Below are 19,372 nucleotides of genomic sequence, written 5' to 3' on the forward strand. Positions count from 1 at the left end.
CTATTCTCCATAATATACACAGGGGCAGCTTTCTCTGCAATATATGCACAGGGGCTGCTATTCACCATAATATTCACAGGGGCAGCTATTCACCATTATATATACAGGGGCAGCTTTCTCTACAATATATACACAGGGTTAGCTATTCACCATAATATATACAGGGGCAGCTTTCTCTACAATATATACACAGGGGCAGCTATTCACCATAATATACACAGGGGCAGCTATTCACCATAATATATACAGGGGCAGCTTTCTCTACAATATATACACAGGGGCAGCTATTCACCATAATATACACAGGGGCAGCTTTCTCTGCAATATATACACAGGGGCAGCTATTCACCATAATATACACAGGGGCAGCTATTCACCATAATATATACAGGGGCAGCTTTCTCTACAATATATACACAGGGCAGCTATTCACCTTAATATACACAGGGGCAGCTTTCTCTGCAATATATACACAGGGGCAGCTATTCAACATAATACACACTGGGGCAGCTTTCTCTACAATATATACACAGGGGCAGCTATTCACCATAATATACACAGGGGAAGCTATTCTCCATAATATACACAGGGGCAGCTTTCTCTACAATATATACACATGGGCAGCTATTCACCATAATATACACAGGGGTAGCTATTCACCATAATATACACAGGGGCAGCTATTCACCATAATATACACAGGGGCAGCTATTCACCATGATATACACAGGGACAGCTTTCTCTACAATATATACACAGGGGTAGCTATTCAACATAATACACACAGGGGCAGCTTTCTCTACAATATATACACAGGGGCAGCTATTCACCATAATATACACAGGAGCAGCTATTCACCATAATATATACAGGGGCAGCTTTCTCTACAATATATACACAGGGGCAACTATTCTCCATCATATACACAGGGGCAGCTATTCTCTGTAATATACACAGGGGCTGCTATTCTCTGCATTATACACAGGGGCTGCTATTCTCTACAATATATAAACAGCAGCAGCTGTTCCCCTTAATGTACACAGGGGCAGCTATTCTCTGCAATATACACAGGGCCTGCTATTCTCTGCAATATACACAGGGGCAGCTGTTCTCCATAATATACACAGGGGCAGCTATTTGCTTCTATTGTGAAATACTTATTGAGACACCTAAATAGCTTATGGTAAAATATACACTTGCACATTCCAATTTACAGACAGCCTTTGATGCACCAAGCCCTTTAACAATTGAAAACACGGGGACAGCCTGTCGCAAAGCTCCAGTGTCTGGAGCATTGACGGAATCGGGATGATTGGCACTTTTCCTGGCAGCTCACTTCCACTCTGCCCACAGATTCCTGTGAGGTCAGTGCGTGCCGGTCAGTGTGAGGCGCAGTGGGTTTTGTGAAAGGAACAGCTTGTGTGAAATGGAGAGACCTTTACCCAGCATCCCCCAGTGGTGGAGAAAGCACACCTTCTCTCGATCGAATGCTCGCTCAGGCGTCTGCCAGGGTTACAGCAGTTTCCCAACTGTTACGGATACTGGATTACGGATACCCCCATTCGACTGAAAAAAATTTGCAGTACATACAATGGCTATTTTGAGAATGAGGACATGTACAAAAAAAGAACAACTGTTACCCGTTCCTAAGGTATCTGTAATTTACAGGTTTTGCTGTACAACAATAACTTATATTTATATCGTGCCTTTAACATAATAAAATGTCCCAAGGCACTTCACAGGAGCGTTATGAAGCAAAATTAGTCACATAAGGAAATATTAGGGCAGATGGTCAAAAACTCGGCCAAAGAGGTAGGTTTTAAGGAGCGTCTTAAAGGAGGAGAGGGAAGCAAAGAGGTTTAGGGAGGGAATTCCAGAGCTTAGGGCCCAGGCAGCTGAAGGAACGGCCACCAATGGCGGAGCAATTTAGATCGGGAATGCTGAAGAGGCCATTATTAGATGATTGCAGATATCTCGGAGGGTTGTGGGGCTGGAGGGGATTACAGAGGATAGGGAGGGGGTGAGGGCATGGGGGAATTTGAAAACAAGGATGAGAATTTTAAAGTCGAGGTGTTGCTTAACCGGGAGTCAATGTGGTTCAGTGAGCACAGGGGTGACAGGGGTACGGGACTTGGTGCAAGTAAGAACACAGGTAGCAGAGTTTAAGCTGACTTCAGATTTACAGAAAGTAGAATGTGGGAGGACAGCCAGGGAGTGTTGCTGTATTATATAAGGGGCTGATTTTTCCTATTCCTTTTTCATATTACTCTTTACTGTTTTTACAGATGATACTAAGGTATGTGTGACTGTCGATGATTCTCGACAGCCTCAGCCTGATCTTAACGTGTTGAGAGATTGGGCTCATGACTGGCAAATATGTTTAATTTTGGCAACTGCAGTGTTAGGCATGTGGGCAAGATGGCTGCTCAACATTCATATATCCTTCCGGTAAAAGCATTACAGAAGTTGGAGAACTTGGTCAGGCCTATTGAAATATTGTGTCCAGTTTTGGTCTCCTCACTCTGAGCAGTTTCGGAATGAGTGCGAGAGGAGAGCCATTAGGCTAATTCCCAGTATAAAGCAGAGAGTTTGGACTCTACACTTCAGAGAAGCGTAGACTTAGGGGTGATCTGATTGAGGGTCATGAGATGCTGAAGGGAATAGATAGTGCTCCAGTTATCAGTTTGTTCCAATTAAATAGGCTAGAGAGGACCAGGGGTCACAACTTTAAGTTGTGCAAGGGCAGATCTAGTTTGACATCAGGAGGTGGTTCTTTTCCTAGAGAATACCAGACTTCTGAAAGAGATCACCATTTCCTGCAGTGGATACTAGCTTACTGTATTCTTTCAAGTAAGAGCAGGACCTTGTTCTGACTGGGGCAGACATCACCTCTTACAAAAGTTGGTTAGACCACATGTGGAGTACTGAGTACAATTCTGGTTGCCATATTATAAAAAGGATGTAGAGGCATTGGAGAGGGTGCAAAAAAGATGTACAAGAATGATATCAGAACTATGAGTATATACATATCAGGAAAGGATAAACAGACTGAGTTTCTTTTCTCTTGAAAAGAGGAGGTTGAGGAGTGATCCAATCGAGGTCTTTAAAATTCAGAAAGGTTTTGATCGGAATACTCTCAGTGTGTCTGCTCTACTTGTGGGGAAGAGCAAAGCTAGAGGTCATCAATATAAGACAGTCACCAAGAAATCCAATAGGGAATTCAGGAAACATTCTTGACCCAAAGAGTGGTGAGAATGTGAAGCTCACTACCACAGGCAGTAGTTGAGGTGAATAGATTTTTTTTAAGGGGAAGCTAGATAGGCACATAAGGGAGAAGGGAATAGAGGGTTATGGTGTTAGAGTTAGAAGGGGAAGGATGGAAAGAGGCTCATGTGGAGCATAAATGCCAGCAGGCACTGGTTGGGCCGAATGGCCTGTTTCTGTGTGAAAGGTAGGTACTGCAGATAATTCAGACCTGGAGTGATCGCTCAAAATAGTATCAACCACGTAAATGTGTCAGAGAGAAATTTCCCAATTTTCTTTGCATCAAGTTGTCCTGGGTGTTTTATTTTCACCCAGGAGACTGTATGCTTTGGAGTGGTGCAGCATCTATATTGTGATTATCACAATTGTGTGGGACGGACTAGGTGAACCAGAGTATCCTTACCTGACTGTCATCGTTCTTATCTTTGTATACACAAAAGCTGCTATTCTATAATATACACAGGTGCTACAATAGAGTCATAGAATCATACAGCACAGAAGGAGGCCATTCAGCCCATCATGCCTGGCCGGTTCTTTGAAAGAGCTCTCTAATTAGTACCACTCCCTAGTTGTTTTCCCACAGCACTGCAAAGGCTTCACTTTTAAGTATTGAATCTGTTTCGAGTGACTTTTCAGGCAGCGCATTCCAGATCATTATCACTCACTGCACACTCATTTTATTTTATTTTTTTTTAGAAATACAGCACTGAAACAGGCCCTTTGGCCCACCGAGTCTGTGCCGACCAACAACCACTCATTTATACTAACCCTACAGTAATCCCATATTCCCTACCAATTTACCTATCAACCTGCAAGTCTTTGGGAGGAAACTGGAGCACCCGGCGAAAACCCACGCGGTCACAGGGAGAACTTGCAAGCTCCGCACAGGCAGTACCCAGAATCGAACCTGGGTTCCTGGAGCTGTGAGGCTGCAGTGCTAACCACTGCGCCACTGTGCTGCCCTAATTTCCTCATCTCCACTCTGGTTCTTTTGCTAATCACCTTAATTCTGTGTCCTCTGGTTACCAAGCCTTCTGCAACTGGAAACAGTTTCTCCTTATTTACCCTTCCTGTCCTGTATTCCTGCCTGGTGCCAGGGTTAAGGACATCTCCTCAGGACTGGAGAGGAACTTGGAGTTGGAGTGGGAGGGGAAAAAGCCAGTTGTCATGGTTCACGTAGGTACCAATGACATAGGTAGGACTAAGAAAGAGGTTCTGCTGAGGGAGTATGAGCAGCTAGGGGCTAAATTAAAAAGCAGTACCACAGACAAAATAATCTCTGGATTATTACCCAAACCACCAACAAATTAGCATAGGGTTAATAAGATCAAAGAGTTGAATATGTGGCTCAAAGATTGGTGTGGGAGAAAATGGGTTTCAATTTATGGGGCACTGGCATTAGTACCGGGGAAAGAGGGAGCTGTTTCATTGAACCATGCTGGGACCAGTGTCCTGGTGAAATGAATAACTAGGGCTATAGAGGGCTTTAAACTAAATAGTGGAGGGAAGGTTCAAATGGGGGGAAATTTAGAAAGATAAAGAGAAAGGACAAGGGAATCGTGCAGGGTAGCGATATCGGTAATGATAACCAGAGTGTGACAGGAAGGACAGAGTGTACAAACATAAGAGTGACAGCAAATAGGGTCAGAGTAGGGAAAAATGGTAAAAAGACAAAATTAAAGGCTCGTTATCTGAATGCACGCAGCATCCGTAACAAGATGAATGAATTGATGGCACAAGAGTCAAAAAGTAGCAAGGGAAAGAAGTCACTGGTGGGACTAGTCTATAGGCCCCCTAACAGTACCTAAACTGTAAGATAGAGTATAAATCAAGAAATATTGGGGGCTTGGAGGAAAGGCACTTCAATAATCGTGGATGAATTTAACCTTCATATGGATTAGACAAATCAAATTGGCAAAGGTAGCCTTGAGGACGAGTTCATACAGTGTATTCAGGACAGTTTCTTAGAACAATACATTGTGGAACCAACCAGGGAACAGGTTATTTTAAATCTGATAATGTGTAATGAGATGTAATTAATTAATAATCCCATAGTAAAGTATCCTCAAGGGAAGAGTGATAATAGCAGGATAGAATTTCACAATCAGTTTGAGGGTGAGAAGTTTGGGTCTGAAACTAGTATCTTAAACTTAAATAAAGGCAATTACAAAGGCACGAAAACAGAGTTGGCTAAAGTGGACTGGAAAAATAGATTAAAAGGTAAGACGACAGAGAAGCAGTGGCAGACATTTAAGGAGATATTTCATAATTCTCAACAAAAATATATTCCACTGAGAAAGAAATACGAGAAGGATGAACCATCCATGACTAACTAAGGAAGTTAAGGATGGTATTAAATTGAAAGAAAAGTTATGCAATGCTGCAAAGATTAGTGGTAGGCCAGAAGATTGAGAGAATTTTAGAAACCAACAACAGGATGACTGAAAAAAAGGAGAAAATAGATTATGAGAGTAAACTAGTTTGGAATATAAAAACAAACAGTAAGAACTTCTACAAGTATATAAAAGGAAGAGAGTAGCTAAAGTAAATGTTGGTCCCTTAGAAGATGAGACTGGGGAATTAATAGTGGGAAACAAGGAAACGACAGAGACTTTGAACAAATATTTTGTATCTGTCTTCACAGTAGAAGATAATTAAAGCATCCCGATATTAATAGAAAATCAGGGGCAAAGGGAGGAAGGAACTTAAAACAATCACTATGACTACAGAATAAATACTAGACTAAAGCCTGACAAGTCCCCTGGACCTGATGACCTACATCGTAGGATCTTAAAAGAAGGGACTACAAAGATGGTAGAAACATTGGTCGTAATGTTCCAAAATTCCCTAGATTCTGGAAATGTAACAGCAGATTGGAAAACAGTAAATGTAACACCTCTATGCAAGAAAGGAGGGAGACAAAAAGCAGGAAACTATAGGCCAGTTAGCCGATCATCTGTCACGAGGAAAATCCTGGAGTCCGTTATTGAGGAAGTAATAGCAAGTAATTAGGAAGGCAAATGAAATGTTTTTTGTTGCAAGGGGGTTGGAGTATAAAAGTAGAGAAGTCTTGCTACAACTATGCAGGGCAATGGTGAGATCACATCTAGAGTATTGCAGACAGTTTTGGTCTCCTTATTTAAGGAGGGATATACTTGCATTGGAGGCAGTTCAGAGAAAGTTCACTCTGTTGACTCCTGGGATGAATCACTGTCTTATAAGGAAAGGTCGAGCTGGTTGGGCCTATAGTCATTGGAGTTTAGAAGAATGAGAAGTGATCTTATTGATACATTTAACATTCCAATGGGACTTGACAGGGTAGATGTTGAGAGGATTTCCCTTTCTGGGGGAATCTAGAACCAGGGGCACAGTTTCAGAATAAGGGTCACCCATTTAAGACAGAGACAAGGCAGAATTTCTTCACTCAGAGGGTCATGAATCTTTGGAATTCTCTACCCCAGAGAGCTGGGGAGGTTGGGTCATTGAATATATTCAAGGACGAGCTGGACAGATTCTTGAACTATAGGTGAGTCAAGGGATATGAGGAGCAGGCAGGGAAATGGAGTTCAGGCCAAGATCAGATCAGCCATGATGTTGTTGATTGGCAGAGCAGGCTCAAGGGGCCGAATGGCCCACTCCTGCTCCTATTTCTTATGTTCTTATGTTCAAGACTTTGAACACCTTTATCAAACCTCCTTAACCTTCTCTGCTCTAAGGAGAACCACCCCAGTTTCTCCAGTCTCTCCACATAACTGAAGTCCCTCATTCCTAGTACCATTCTAGTAAATCCCATCTGCACCTTCTCTTATGCCCTGGCATCCTTCTCAAAGTGTGGTGCCCAGAATTGATCACAAAACTCCAGCTGGGGCTTAAACAGTATTTTATAAAGGTTTAGTAAAGCTTCTTGCTTTTGTACTCTAAGCCTCTATTTATAAAACCAAGGATCTCATAAAATATACTCATACTGCTATTGCTTGTAGTTCTATGTCCCTATACACACACAGGTTTCCTATTCCTTGTGTGTGTGCACAAGGACCACTTTTCTCTATAATTTACACAGGGACTAACTACTATTTGCCAGACACCGTTATTCCTTATTTGTATACATAGGGGCTGCTTTCCCCTGCAATATATACAGATGCTCTGATTCCTTATAGTAAACACAGAGGGTGTATTCTCAGTAATATGCACAGGGGCTGCTTTTCTTTATGACACACACAGGGGCTATTTCCTAGAATACACCCTGGGCTGCTATATCCATGGACTTGTGCACAGGCTTAATTCTAATGCTGGATGGTCAAACTGCTGTGATTGCAGATTATAAGGAGCAAGACTGTAAGAGGGGCGATAACCAGAGGACACAGCCTGATCTTGGGGCTGAGACGACAGTGATGCAGCAACACAGGTCACAAGCCAAGTGACATTCTGTTCCCTGAATAACTTCCACCCACACATTATAAAACTTGAATAATTTATTTTTCAATTAAGCTTTTGAGGTTAAGATAGGCGAGGGAGGAGGCTGAAAGCGGGGGATGTTTTGGATTCACGTGGTCCGTGTTGTTGTAGTTTTACAAGTTGTCGTATTTGCAGGGGAGGAGGAGAAGAGAGAAAGAGAGAGAGAGAAAGAATTTCTGCACTGGATTCCCAGCAGACAAAAAGATTTTTACTGAGGAATGTTCTTATAACGAAAACGATAGTTATCTAAGCTGGGTAGGTGGGGGGGGGGGGGGGGGGGAGGAGCAGTGTGATATAAATGCAATATAAGGGAGTTTGCTTATCAACCCATTTAAGAAAGAAAGGCTTGCCTTTATATAGCCCCCTCTAGAACCTCAGGATATTACACCTTACAACCAATGGCGTACCTTTGCACTGTAATGTAGAAAACACACGGCAGCCAATTTTCACGCAGCAAGATCCCACAAACAAACATGTGATAATAAAGAGATCATTCATTTTGTTTAAGTGATCTTGGTAGAGGATAAATATTGGCCAGGACGCTGGGGAGAATTCCCCTAAACAACACGCGGTCATTTTTGGAGTCAGATGCAATGGACCATGATGGGCCGAATGGCCTCCTTCGGCTCTGTAACAATTCTGTGATTACATGACATTTTTTTAGAACAGGTGATTGAAGCTGGAGTCCCACTCAAGGGACTTGAACCGGCAATCTCAGGCCGACACTTCAGTGCCAGTATTGACGGAGTGCTGCACTGTTGGAGGTGTCGTCTCTTAGACGGGACGTTAACCCAAGACCCCGTCTATCCTCTCAGTTAGACATAAATGATCCCATGAACGCTATTTTGAAGTAGAGTATGGGAGTTCTCCCTGGTGCCCTGGCCAATATCTATCCCTAACCAACATCACTGGCCATCATCACACTGCTTTTTGTGACGGCTTGCTGTGTGCAAATTGGCTTCTGCGTTTCCTCCATTACAACAGTGACTACTTTTCAATGGCTTTGGAACATCCTGAAGTTGTGAAATGTGCTACAGATCCTTTAACTGGTACCATCTCAAAGCTAACGTTTCAGTTCCTCCTTCTTGTATTGAGCCCCTATTTCTCAGCCCCTCGTTCCAGGGCAGTAACAAGCTTCTCATTGAGGTTGAGTAAGATGATTTACAGCTTACACCATGTGAATTGCTCTGAAAAGAGCAGTTGTGTTTTGATAGAAGAGGTCTTAGAAGAACTGTTAGGAATTAATGTTTCGGGCAGCATATTCTGCCCGCCTTCTGGAGAAAAGAGTGGACCTGTGGAAGAGGTGGATTTATATGCAGTGGAGGATGGGCGCGTGGGCGGGATCTTGCTGCTGATTGGTCAGGCTTAATGTGTCTGTGATAGATCGGTACCTGTTATTGTTCTTGCTGCTGATTGGTTGGCTATTGTGTTCCGTGATTGGCAAGTATATGCTATTGTTCTGGCTCCTGATTGGTCAGCTAATCTATCCTGTGGTTGGTCAGTACATGCTAACTTTCTTGCTGTGTAGAGGATCTTGAGTATGTGGAGGGGTGTATGTTGTTAAAGTTGGTTGCACTTCGGTAGGTTGGCTGCAGTGGTGTGTTTCTTGAGTGGGGTAACCAGATGTTCCTGATGAGTAGGCCGCTGTGGTGGGAGACGATGTGCTGTTGGTAGATTTCTATGGCCTCCCTGACAAGGTGAGTATGCCAGTGTGTGATGGATGAGATGAGTTTGGAGTTGGACCATTCGATGCTTTGGTTGTTAAGTTGAGCATTCTTGATGATAGCTGACTTGTCTCATTCTCTGTGTTTGAAGGAGGCTTGGTGTTCCTTGAGTCTGGTGCGTAGGCTGCGGCCTGTTCCTTTGATGTAGACGAGTCTGCAGGCGCATGGTATGCTATAGATTCATGGCTTGTTGTGAGATGATTTCTTGTCTTTATCAGTGGTGAGAATGGAGTGGAGCTTCTTGAATGACTTGTGTCAGACTTCTGTGTTCGCTGACTTGGGTATATGTTGTAGTCTGTGCAAGGTGACGCCGATGTATGGTAGGATGACTCTTGTCTTGGTTGAGGTAGGTGTTCCAGTGTGAGTGACAGGTGATCTTGTGGGAAAGAAATCCATTGAGTTGAAGTGTTGACTTGATATGGCGAAGTTCTTGTAGATGTTTCTTGTCACTGATGGACCAGGTTCTTCTGAGGAGAGTGTTGGACACCAATTGGAGGGTGAAGAGGTGATGGAAAGAGCAACCACGGCAATAAATGGTCTAACTCCAAACTCATGTCATCCATCACACACTGGCATACTTAGACACGTCAGGGAGGCCATGGAAATCTACCAACAGCACACCATCTCCCACCACAGCGGCCTACTCATCAGTGACACCTGTCTACCCCTACTCAAGCAACACACCACTCTACAGCCAACATACTGAAGTGCAGCCAACTTTAACAACATACAACCCTGCACACACTCAAAATCAAGCATACTCAAGGGGCCGAATGGCCTACTCCTGCTCCTATTTCCTATGTTTACACAGCAAGAACATTAGCATGTACTGACCCACCATAGGATAGAATTAACTGACCAATCAGGAGCCAGAACAATAGCATATACTGGCCAATCGCAGAATGTAATAGCCACCAATCAACAGCAAGAACAATAACATGTACCAACCTATCAGAGGAACACTAAGACTGACCAATCACCAGCAAGATCCTGCCCACACACCCATCCTCCACCACATAAAAACCCACCTCTTCCACAGATCCAGTCTTTTCTCCACAAGATGGGCAGAGCTTGCTGCCTGCATCATCGAGTCTGAACAGTTCCTCTACGGGCTCCTCTTTCAAGAAAACAACTGCTCTTTTCAGAGCAATTCACATGGTGTAAACTGTAAATCATCTTACTCAACCTTACTGCTCGTGCCATGAAAACCTTCAAACAACATTTAAGTTTCTCATTCTTCACATTTAAAAAAAACTGCTTCTGTTTTATTTCCAAGCTTAGTCTCTCATATTGACAGTTCTGTTTTAAAGAAGAGATACACTATCAGGAGTGTGAGTTATCAAAATCACAATGGGACAGATCACAAACCCACAAAAAGTTAGACTTTTGATCTGGGGAGGAATGTGTCGAAAAAATGTTAAGCTTTTCAAGAAAGCATCTCAGTCTGAATGAGTGAGGCCCAGTGAGAGATGTTACCTTCCATAAATACATCCTGCAAACAGCACACCAATGCATCATGGCCAGAATACTTCAGAGACAGACACATTCCTTACGAGTTGGATCCTTAAACATGTTCAAACAAATTGTCCTGGTCTCCTCAAGAACATATTGATGTTCCACTTTTTAAACATGTATAAGTACACAGAATATACATCACAGAATCAGGCCAACTCCAGGCCAGTGTTTATGCTTCACATCAGCCTCCTCCCACCTACTTCAACTCAGCCCATTAAAAGAGCCGCCTATTCCTTTCTCCCTAATGCATTTATCTAGTTCGTACTTAAACCCATCTATGCTATTCACCTCAAACACTCATTGTGGTAGCGGGTTCCACATTCTCACCACTCTCCTGAATTCACCATTGGATTTATTAGTGACTGTTATATTTCTGGCCCCTAGTCTTAGTCTTGCCCCCAAGGGTCTATGACTCTATTTACTCTTGTCAAACCCTTTCATAATCTCAGAGACCTCTATCAGGTCACCCCTCAGCCTTCTCTTCTTGAGAAAAGAGGCCCAGACTGTTCAATCCTTCCTGATAGCTATTTCAATTTAGTTTAAAACAGTTTTAACCCTTTGCATTCTATCTGTACCTGTTAGGAAGTGGAGACAGCTGGAATGTGGATGTGTTGACAGAGCAATAGTATTGGACCTATTAGAATTGCCATGGGTTGAAAGTTGATTGAATGAGATGCCTGCATTTCTGGCTGCAGTGGGGAATGGCTGTATGTTTCTCCTCTTTCTCTCTCTCTCTCTCTCTCTCTGCATTAATGGTTTGTGGAGTGTGGAAACCTGCTGCCTCTCGCTCACTACAGCTACAAAACTGCTGGCACTGTGGTTACTAATCGACAGAATTGCTACCGCTGCTAAATTCTTGCCGCAACCTCTGATTCTGCAACAGCGCAGTCCTGCCCCCTGCCGGCCCGCGGAGGGATTTAAATGCGTCTTTTGTCCCTTAAAACAATCTCCTACCTCTGCAATTGCAGATCCTGCTATTTTGCTTTCCGTATTCTTTTTAACATCCAATTTATTTTTCCCCTTCATATTTTTGCTTCCCTCCCCTTTTTTTTTATCTTCTATTGCTTGTCTCTCCCTTCCCCATTTTCTCGCTTTTAATTCATTTATCTTCCTTTTGCTTTCCCACTTAACTTTTAATTCGTCCCTTTCACTCCACTCCAGTCTTATATATATTCCTACATTTCTAGTTGAAAAGGGCTAAAACTCTCAACCCAATCAGGATCAATTTTGTTATTAATTATCTATCTGCTCTTTCCTTAAACTGAGGCTTCTCTCCAGCTCTCACTCATTCACCAATCTCTAGCTCAGTTTTCTCTGACCATTCCTCATTTCCAATTTAGTCCTCTGGCTTGTCTTCTCATCTTGTCTCCTCTCCAAGAACTATCCCACAAGCAAAGGGGAACACAGTTCCATCTCTCGGGAACACAACAGATTGAATCCATTCATTTAAAAGCAGACAGACATTACCCGGGCAGCTTTGGATGAATAAGGATCCTCGAACAAAGCCCAAACCTTGGGCTGAAGCTTTTTCCACCAGCCCAACTTCCTGCTCGAGTCCTCCTGAAGACAGAGTCTCTTGAGATCACCGTCTTCCTCATCGTCCGCCTCCGGTGTCTCAAAACTGTCCAGTGCTTCCTCGGCGTCCCTGTGCTGTCTATAGTTCATCCAGCAACAAGCCTCCACATCCGTCTCGTCAATGCCCCAAAAGGCCAACTCTTCCTCGAACAGAGGCCCGCATACATCCGCTGGGCAATGAAGTTTGCCCGTCCTGTAATAGTTTAACACATAGGCAAAGACTGAGGGATGGCGATCAAAAAAGAACTCATCCGTCTTAGGGTCATAATCAAAGTTGCTGAAAGCATCTGGTTCTGTCAACCAGGATAGCCTGGTCCCAGGCAAAGTCTTGAGGGTGCTCCTATAGGTCTCATGCCTAATGCCTCCAACATTGATGACAATCTTGTCGCTCTCCTCGTTCTTGCCCATATCTCCTTTCAAACATGACTTGGAAGGAGGTTTGTTTCCCGACTTTCTCCCACGGAAAGAGGACACGCAAACTGAACTGATCATATGGGATGGATTTTTCGCCTGGGTGACGTTTTTTTCTCTCTCTTATTCGATAGCACGTGTTCGCTCTTCGAATCAGAATGCAGATGGAGTCAGCTGCCTCTCGTCATTGCTTTCCCCCCTCTCTCTCTCTCTTTCTCTTTCCTTTTCTCACTCTTCTTCAACGTTGAAATGAGAGAGTTGGGGGAAGGTCGTAGATACGTGGAGAATGGCTTCTACTGCTGTCACTGAGAATATGGGAGGGGAGAGAGAGAGAGAAAAAGGAAACCAGAGTGTCTCAAAGACCAGGTCAACAACCTTTCAAGGGGGAGACTGGATCTCAAGTGGTTTCAAACAAAGGCAAAAGTTTCCTATGGACCTTTATCCTCCTCTTGGAAAACCCTGCAACAACAAAGGGGGAAAGCAAAGGTGAATTTGATGTCAAGTGAGGTTGTGTTTGTATGAATCATCTTAGATTGTATTGGTTACAAAAGGTTAATGGTCTGTATTTCCATTAGAACGCTCAGATTGTCTTTTTTTTATATACAGATAAAGACAGGATGCTTTATGATAGGTGAGAGAAGTAAGTGTCTTCAATGTAAAAGCGACATCTTCATTTAACCATGTAATTGAGACGTTGTCAGTAACAGGGGCTGGAGGGAGATTGGAAGGGTCTGTGTCTCCTCACCTTACTGGAGAAATTAGCTATTTTGGTTGTTTCATGCATGAAGTCTTTATTAAATATCGAGCACTAAAGTGGGACTCGTTATGTGGGTTTGCAGTAGTCCCCGCGTCAGCACTTAAAATCTGCAAAGCTAGCAAAAAAAAGCAGAGCATTGCAGCAAAAAACTAAATGGTTTAATTTTGTACTCATTTCCAACCATTCAATCTTGTCAAATTGGAATTACTGAGATCTATTGAAGCATTTCGTAATGAGGTGCACATTATTTTTTCTTAACTTAAAAAACATTGGGAACTTGTTTATTTTTAAATATCCATACCCGGGACAGTATGGTTTTAATCCTTTTTTGTTGTGAACTATAACCAAAAACTATTGAGCTAAACACATTTTTAATTAGCCAGTGTTTTGTGGCAAGGACAATTTCTGTGTAAATTAGAGTTTTCTATGTGCAAACGGCTCTGTGTTTTGCCGGTCTGTGTAATACATAAGTTGGCAATTTTAAATACCAGCAGGTGATATTTGTCAATCTGAAGCGGGAACGCTTTTATATTTAATGGGGGTGTGGATTGGGGAGGCAGAGTTACTGCCCAATAAAGTATTCCCCCAGCTCCTTAATCAGAAAGTAAGTCGGGGAATATTTTTCTACACTCCTCCCCCCTCCCTCAAATTGAATTGGAAGTGATTTTGAAAATATCAGCATCTTCTCATTTACATTCAGTGTCCTGCTGGCTTGCAATGAAATGTACTGGAGTCAGAGCCTGTGTGTAAATGAGTGTGAAATTCCTTGAGTGTGTATGAGATTTTTTTAAATGGGAGCTTGTGTGTTAAGTGTGTATATGCATCCGTGAGGAAAGGTGTGGGTCAGTAATTATATGGAAGAGAGTTTGACTGTGTGATCGCTTGTGAGTTTATCAGTGAGAGTGTGGGCACATTAAAGTGTGAGTGAGTTAGCGTGTGAGTGGATTAGTTTGTACAGGAGTAGGTGTGTAAGTTTAAGTGTGAGTGTGCATACCTGTAGGTGTTTCTCTCTGCCTGTCTTTAGAGTATGTATATCTGTGAGTGTGTCCATTTGTATATCTATGTGTGCGCCTGTGAATATGTGTTTGGATATGTGTACCTGTGTGTTTGTGACAGTATCTATTTGCGAGTGTTTGTGTTCCTGTGTTTTTCTGTTTGTGTATCTATCTATACCTGTGTGTTTGCTTCTGTACATATCGATGCGTGACCATGTGTATGTTTGGACAATTGTGAATAAACAGTAGTGTGTGTATATTTCTGAGCATAGCTGTGTATGCATGAGTATCCATATGAATGTGTGTGTATCTGTATCTGTGCGTGTGTGTAAATATCAGGACATATCTGTGTGCCTGTGTATATATATCATTGTCATAGAAACATAGAAAATAGGAGCAGGAGGAGGCCATTCAGCCCTTCGAACCTGCTCCACCATTCATTATGATCATGGCTGATCATCCAACTCAGTAGCCTGTTCCCACTTTTGCCCCATACCCTTTGATCCCTTTCGACCCAAGAGCTATATCTAACTCCTTCTTGAAAACATACAATGTTTTGGCCTCAACTGCTTTCTGTGGTAGCAAATTCCACAGGCTCACCACTCTCTGGGTGAAGAAATTTCCCCTCATCTCAGTTCTGAAAGGTTTACCCCGTATCCTTTGACTATGACCCCTGGTTCTGGACTCCCCCACCATTGGGAACATCCTTCCTGCATCTACCCTGTCAAGTCCTGTTAGAATTTTATAGGTTTCTATGAGATTCCCCCCTCACTCTTCTGAACTCCAGCGAATATAATCCTAACCGACTCAATCTCTCCTCATACGTCAGTCCCACCATCCCAGGAATTAGTCTGGTAAACCTTCGCTGCACTCTCTCTATAGCAAGAACATCCTTCCTCAGATAAGGAGACCAAAACTGCACACAATATTCCAGGTGTGGCCTCACCAAGACCCTGTATAATTGCAGCAAGACATCCCTGCTCCTGTACTCGAATCCTCTCGCTATGAAGGCCAACATACCATTTGCCTTTTTTACCGACTGTTGCACCTGCATGCTTACCTTCAGCGCCTGGTGTACGAGAACACCCAGGTCTCGCTGCATATTCCCCTTTCTCAGTTTATAGCCATTCAGATAATAATGTGTATTTGTGTGTGCATATGTGTATGTGTATCTATGTCTTCTCCTGCCTAGTTAGGGTGTGATTGGCTATTACTCCATACAGAGACATACATTAAACATAAAGCAACCCAATGAGAATGGTTAGGAGATTGCTGCATGCCAGGTAATCATCTGATCCTGTACTTTTCAGATTACACTTTGATAAGGAAGATCTACTGATCAGGAACACCATTGGTTTCCAGTGACAGTGTGCCTGGTCGATTCTCGATAACTCATTGTGATTGGAGTGTACCAGGAAAATCAATCTGGTGAAGAATAATTGGACCAATGTGTACAAGCATAACTCAGAATATATGACTTTAAAATGGAGACTGTCCTTATTTTTGTATTTCCATTATAAATTACTGTGTCTACACTTATAATAGAAATGGCTCCTCCAATGGTGGGTGGGTGCATTACAGTGTGACATGTTTACATAGGGCTGTTTCCATTATAAATGAGGACGTGGAAATTTATAATAGGAAAAATTAGCAGGACGGCTAGGCAGTCATACAATGTCCTGGTGCTGCACACAGAGAGTCAAGACCACGTGTGACCTTCAGGTCAAGTGGAGGTAGGGGCTGGGGAATATTTGGACCAGAGATATAATCCCTATTTTAAATGCATACATTCTGCCCATATATATATTTCTATTACGAATTCCCATGCCCACATTTATAATTGGAATTGTCTATGTAAACTCGTCACACTGAAATTACACCCTCCCACCAATGGTGGTGCTGCAACAGGAGGATGTAATTATATTGTGACAAGGTTACATAGGCAGCTTCTGTGATAAATGTTGACATACGAATTTATAATGGAAAATTGACTGGAAGTAGCAATAAAATTTTAAAATATATATCAATCCATCAAGTAGACATAATATCTAGAGGTGTTACTTTTCAGTAATCTTGCTCAATCATAATTTGACTCTTCAATACAGAGCTTATTGATAACCATACTGTGTCTATTCTAAAGAGAGGGTGAGTGGGGTTAAGGATAATGGCTCGTATGTGGGAATTTAGACACCCAGACTGCCTATGTAAACTTTGCTCTCATTGTTTATGTTACTTAAACCCTTCCATGAGATTATTTTTTCTCATTCCTGCCATGTCATTATATATAATGTCTTTGTAGTGACAGTCAGACACCGTTTCATATATAAAGCATTCAGAGCTATATAAAAAAACGAGACGATGAAGAGACAGAGAAATAGGTTTACATAGATACAAAGGGGAAAAGATAGAGAGAGATGTCAGAGCAAGAGGAAGCTGGACAGAAACAGATAGATACAAATTCCCATGTTGGCATTTATAATGAAAACAGTCTATGTAAACTCGTCACGCTGTAGTTACAGCCTCCTACCAGTGGTGGTGTTGCAGTTCCCTCACTGAAGGGGGGCGCAGACAGACAAAATGTATGGATAAATAGGCAGACAGAGAGAAGGGGAGTTGGGCAGGCAGATAGCCAGCCTGTTTCTCGCTGTGATTGCTTTGGTGTTCAGTCTCTGCCTGCATGTAAGGTTGCTTTGGTTTCAAGTACAGCTCCTGTGAATTTTTCAGAGCTGGCCATGCAGGTTGCAATGAATGCTACAGACGGTCACGTTAACAGACGGGAAACAGAGGGGGGCGGGGGTCTCTATAAGCCTTGCAAACATTGAATCGTCTACTAGTTTGCAAATACATTTACAAAAATAAAGAGCTACTTAACCCCCCCTAGTCAGTCTTGCTGCACTGTGCCTACACTGGCAGAACCCAACACAATATGAGAGGTTAAAGCAGTAGCAGGCGGCAGGGGAAATATCCTGTTTATAATTTTGTAAAAGAAAAATATCACCATTGAGATAGCACCGATCGATGTGGGTTGCTGAAGAACGCAACATCAATAGTCCAGATGCCTGGCCGTGCTCTAGGCAAGATTCTCGCTTACAGAGACAAAATACAAAGATTGCGAGCTAGCTCCTCCTTTATCCGAGTTATGTGATATTTTATTCCAGCATTTAATATTTATTTTTGCATTTGCTTCCTTACCCGCGGCGGGGTTTGTATCTAAATTACAAAATAGCTCATTTATATATATTTTTAAAACACATAGAGGTTCTTGTAATGCATAACACAGAAGGACAAGGTACTCACTTAGCTGCACGATTTCAGCCAAAATGTTGCTCCCTTGGTTTGTTGCAATCGTCAGATTCACTGGAAAGTGACAGAAAAGATTCTCCTTGCTATTTCGTTTCTCTCTCTCACATACACACACTCTCTCTCTCTCACACACACACACACATACACTCACTCTCTCTCTCTCACTGACACACACTCACATGGGGGGGGAAAAATCCCAAGAAATAATTGCACAGTCCCTTCCTTTTTTTAGCTGGCAGCAGACATGAACAAACACATTTGTCCTTGAACTCTGTCGCGTGTTTTTCTTTAGATATATATATTCACTCCCCCCCACATACACACACACACCAATATACTTTCCCTTCCCTTTCTGGCTCACAGTGAGATTGTGAAGAAGGATTCTGGCCAAGCAAAGCTAGTGAATGCTGGTCTGGAACTGGGAGAGAGCTGCTTGTCAGTCCTGCTAATTCTGCGGCAGAGGATTGTCCATGACGTAACTCGGCACCGTTACCAATTTTATACATGGATTTCGCTTGAGAAGTTGCCTTGTTTTATCAATAGGAGCCCTTCCTCTTAATGGTGGAAAGGCAACTGCAGACTCGGAGACTCTCTCTTTAATTTTGTGCTTTTCGCTCTTTAATAAAACAACGTAGGATGCAAGCTTATTCACTGGAGTTTAAGTTAACCACTTGTTCCTGATATGCAGAGATGGATCTGATGGAGAGAGAGAGAGAAGGGTCCATATAGGATATGAGGCTTCACTTAGGGCTCCCTGGTGCTTTTAAGGGGTCTGGCTATTATGTCGTGGTGATGAGAGGGGAAGATGTAAATGGGTTGCTGTTAAACATTTATATATTAAAATTAATACAATAAAAATCAATAATTCAAATGAAAAGATGGATATATGCACTCACTCTGACTGTCAGTTTCTTTTTGTAGATTCATTGCCCCTGTTTTACCCTGAGCTGAATGATCACTGGCAGGACCCTACAACTGGCCTCTGTTAATCCCACTTAGAGATTCTCAGAGGAGGAGTGGAGGGTCCTGAGTCCAATATACCCCCTGTCACCCCCACCCCTGTAAATCCACTTGTTGATCCAGGATGAGATCAAACTGTGATGCCTGCCCAAGTTGAATTGCCTGCTGGAGAGTGGCCCCTGGGGTGTAGTATTGGGGTGTAAGTTGTCCAATGGAAGTGGATACAAATGAGATTTCATTCCTCCTGGGATGGGGGTGAGAAGAGAAAATTAAATGGCAAATATATTTTAAATGACCTGGATTAGATATCACAAAACTTGTTTCTATATTTCCTAACATTTATATCATAGGAAGAGATGCAGCAACAAGTACCTCTGTCTGGTCTCAAATTGCTGCTTTGAGTACATACGAAC

The 19,372-nt window shown here is 42.6% G+C and overlaps 1 protein-coding gene across 2 annotated transcripts in view; it reads right to left on the reverse strand.

Annotated features, from left to right (window-relative positions):
* LOC137353447 (voltage-gated potassium channel KCNC1-like) overlaps positions 1-18,144 on the reverse strand; it is a 110,442-nt gene extending 92,298 nt beyond the window's left edge. For both annotated transcript variants that reach the window (XM_068019746.1, XM_068019745.1), the window contains exons 1-2: positions 17,994-18,144; positions 12,426-13,403 (exon numbers count right to left, since the gene is read on the reverse strand). In XM_068019746.1, the coding sequence (XP_067875847.1) occupies positions 12,426-13,025 (600 nt within the window). In that variant the 5' untranslated portion in view covers positions 13,026-13,403; positions 17,994-18,144. The remainder of the gene's footprint in view (positions 1-12,425; positions 13,404-17,993) is intronic.
* Between the last annotated feature and the right edge of the window lie 1,228 nt (positions 18,145-19,372).

The sequence above is a fragment of the Heterodontus francisci genome, chromosome 41 (assembly GCF_036365525.1).
Source record: "Heterodontus francisci isolate sHetFra1 chromosome 41, sHetFra1.hap1, whole genome shotgun sequence".
Classification (NCBI taxonomy): Eukaryota; Metazoa; Chordata; class Chondrichthyes; order Heterodontiformes; family Heterodontidae; genus Heterodontus; species Heterodontus francisci.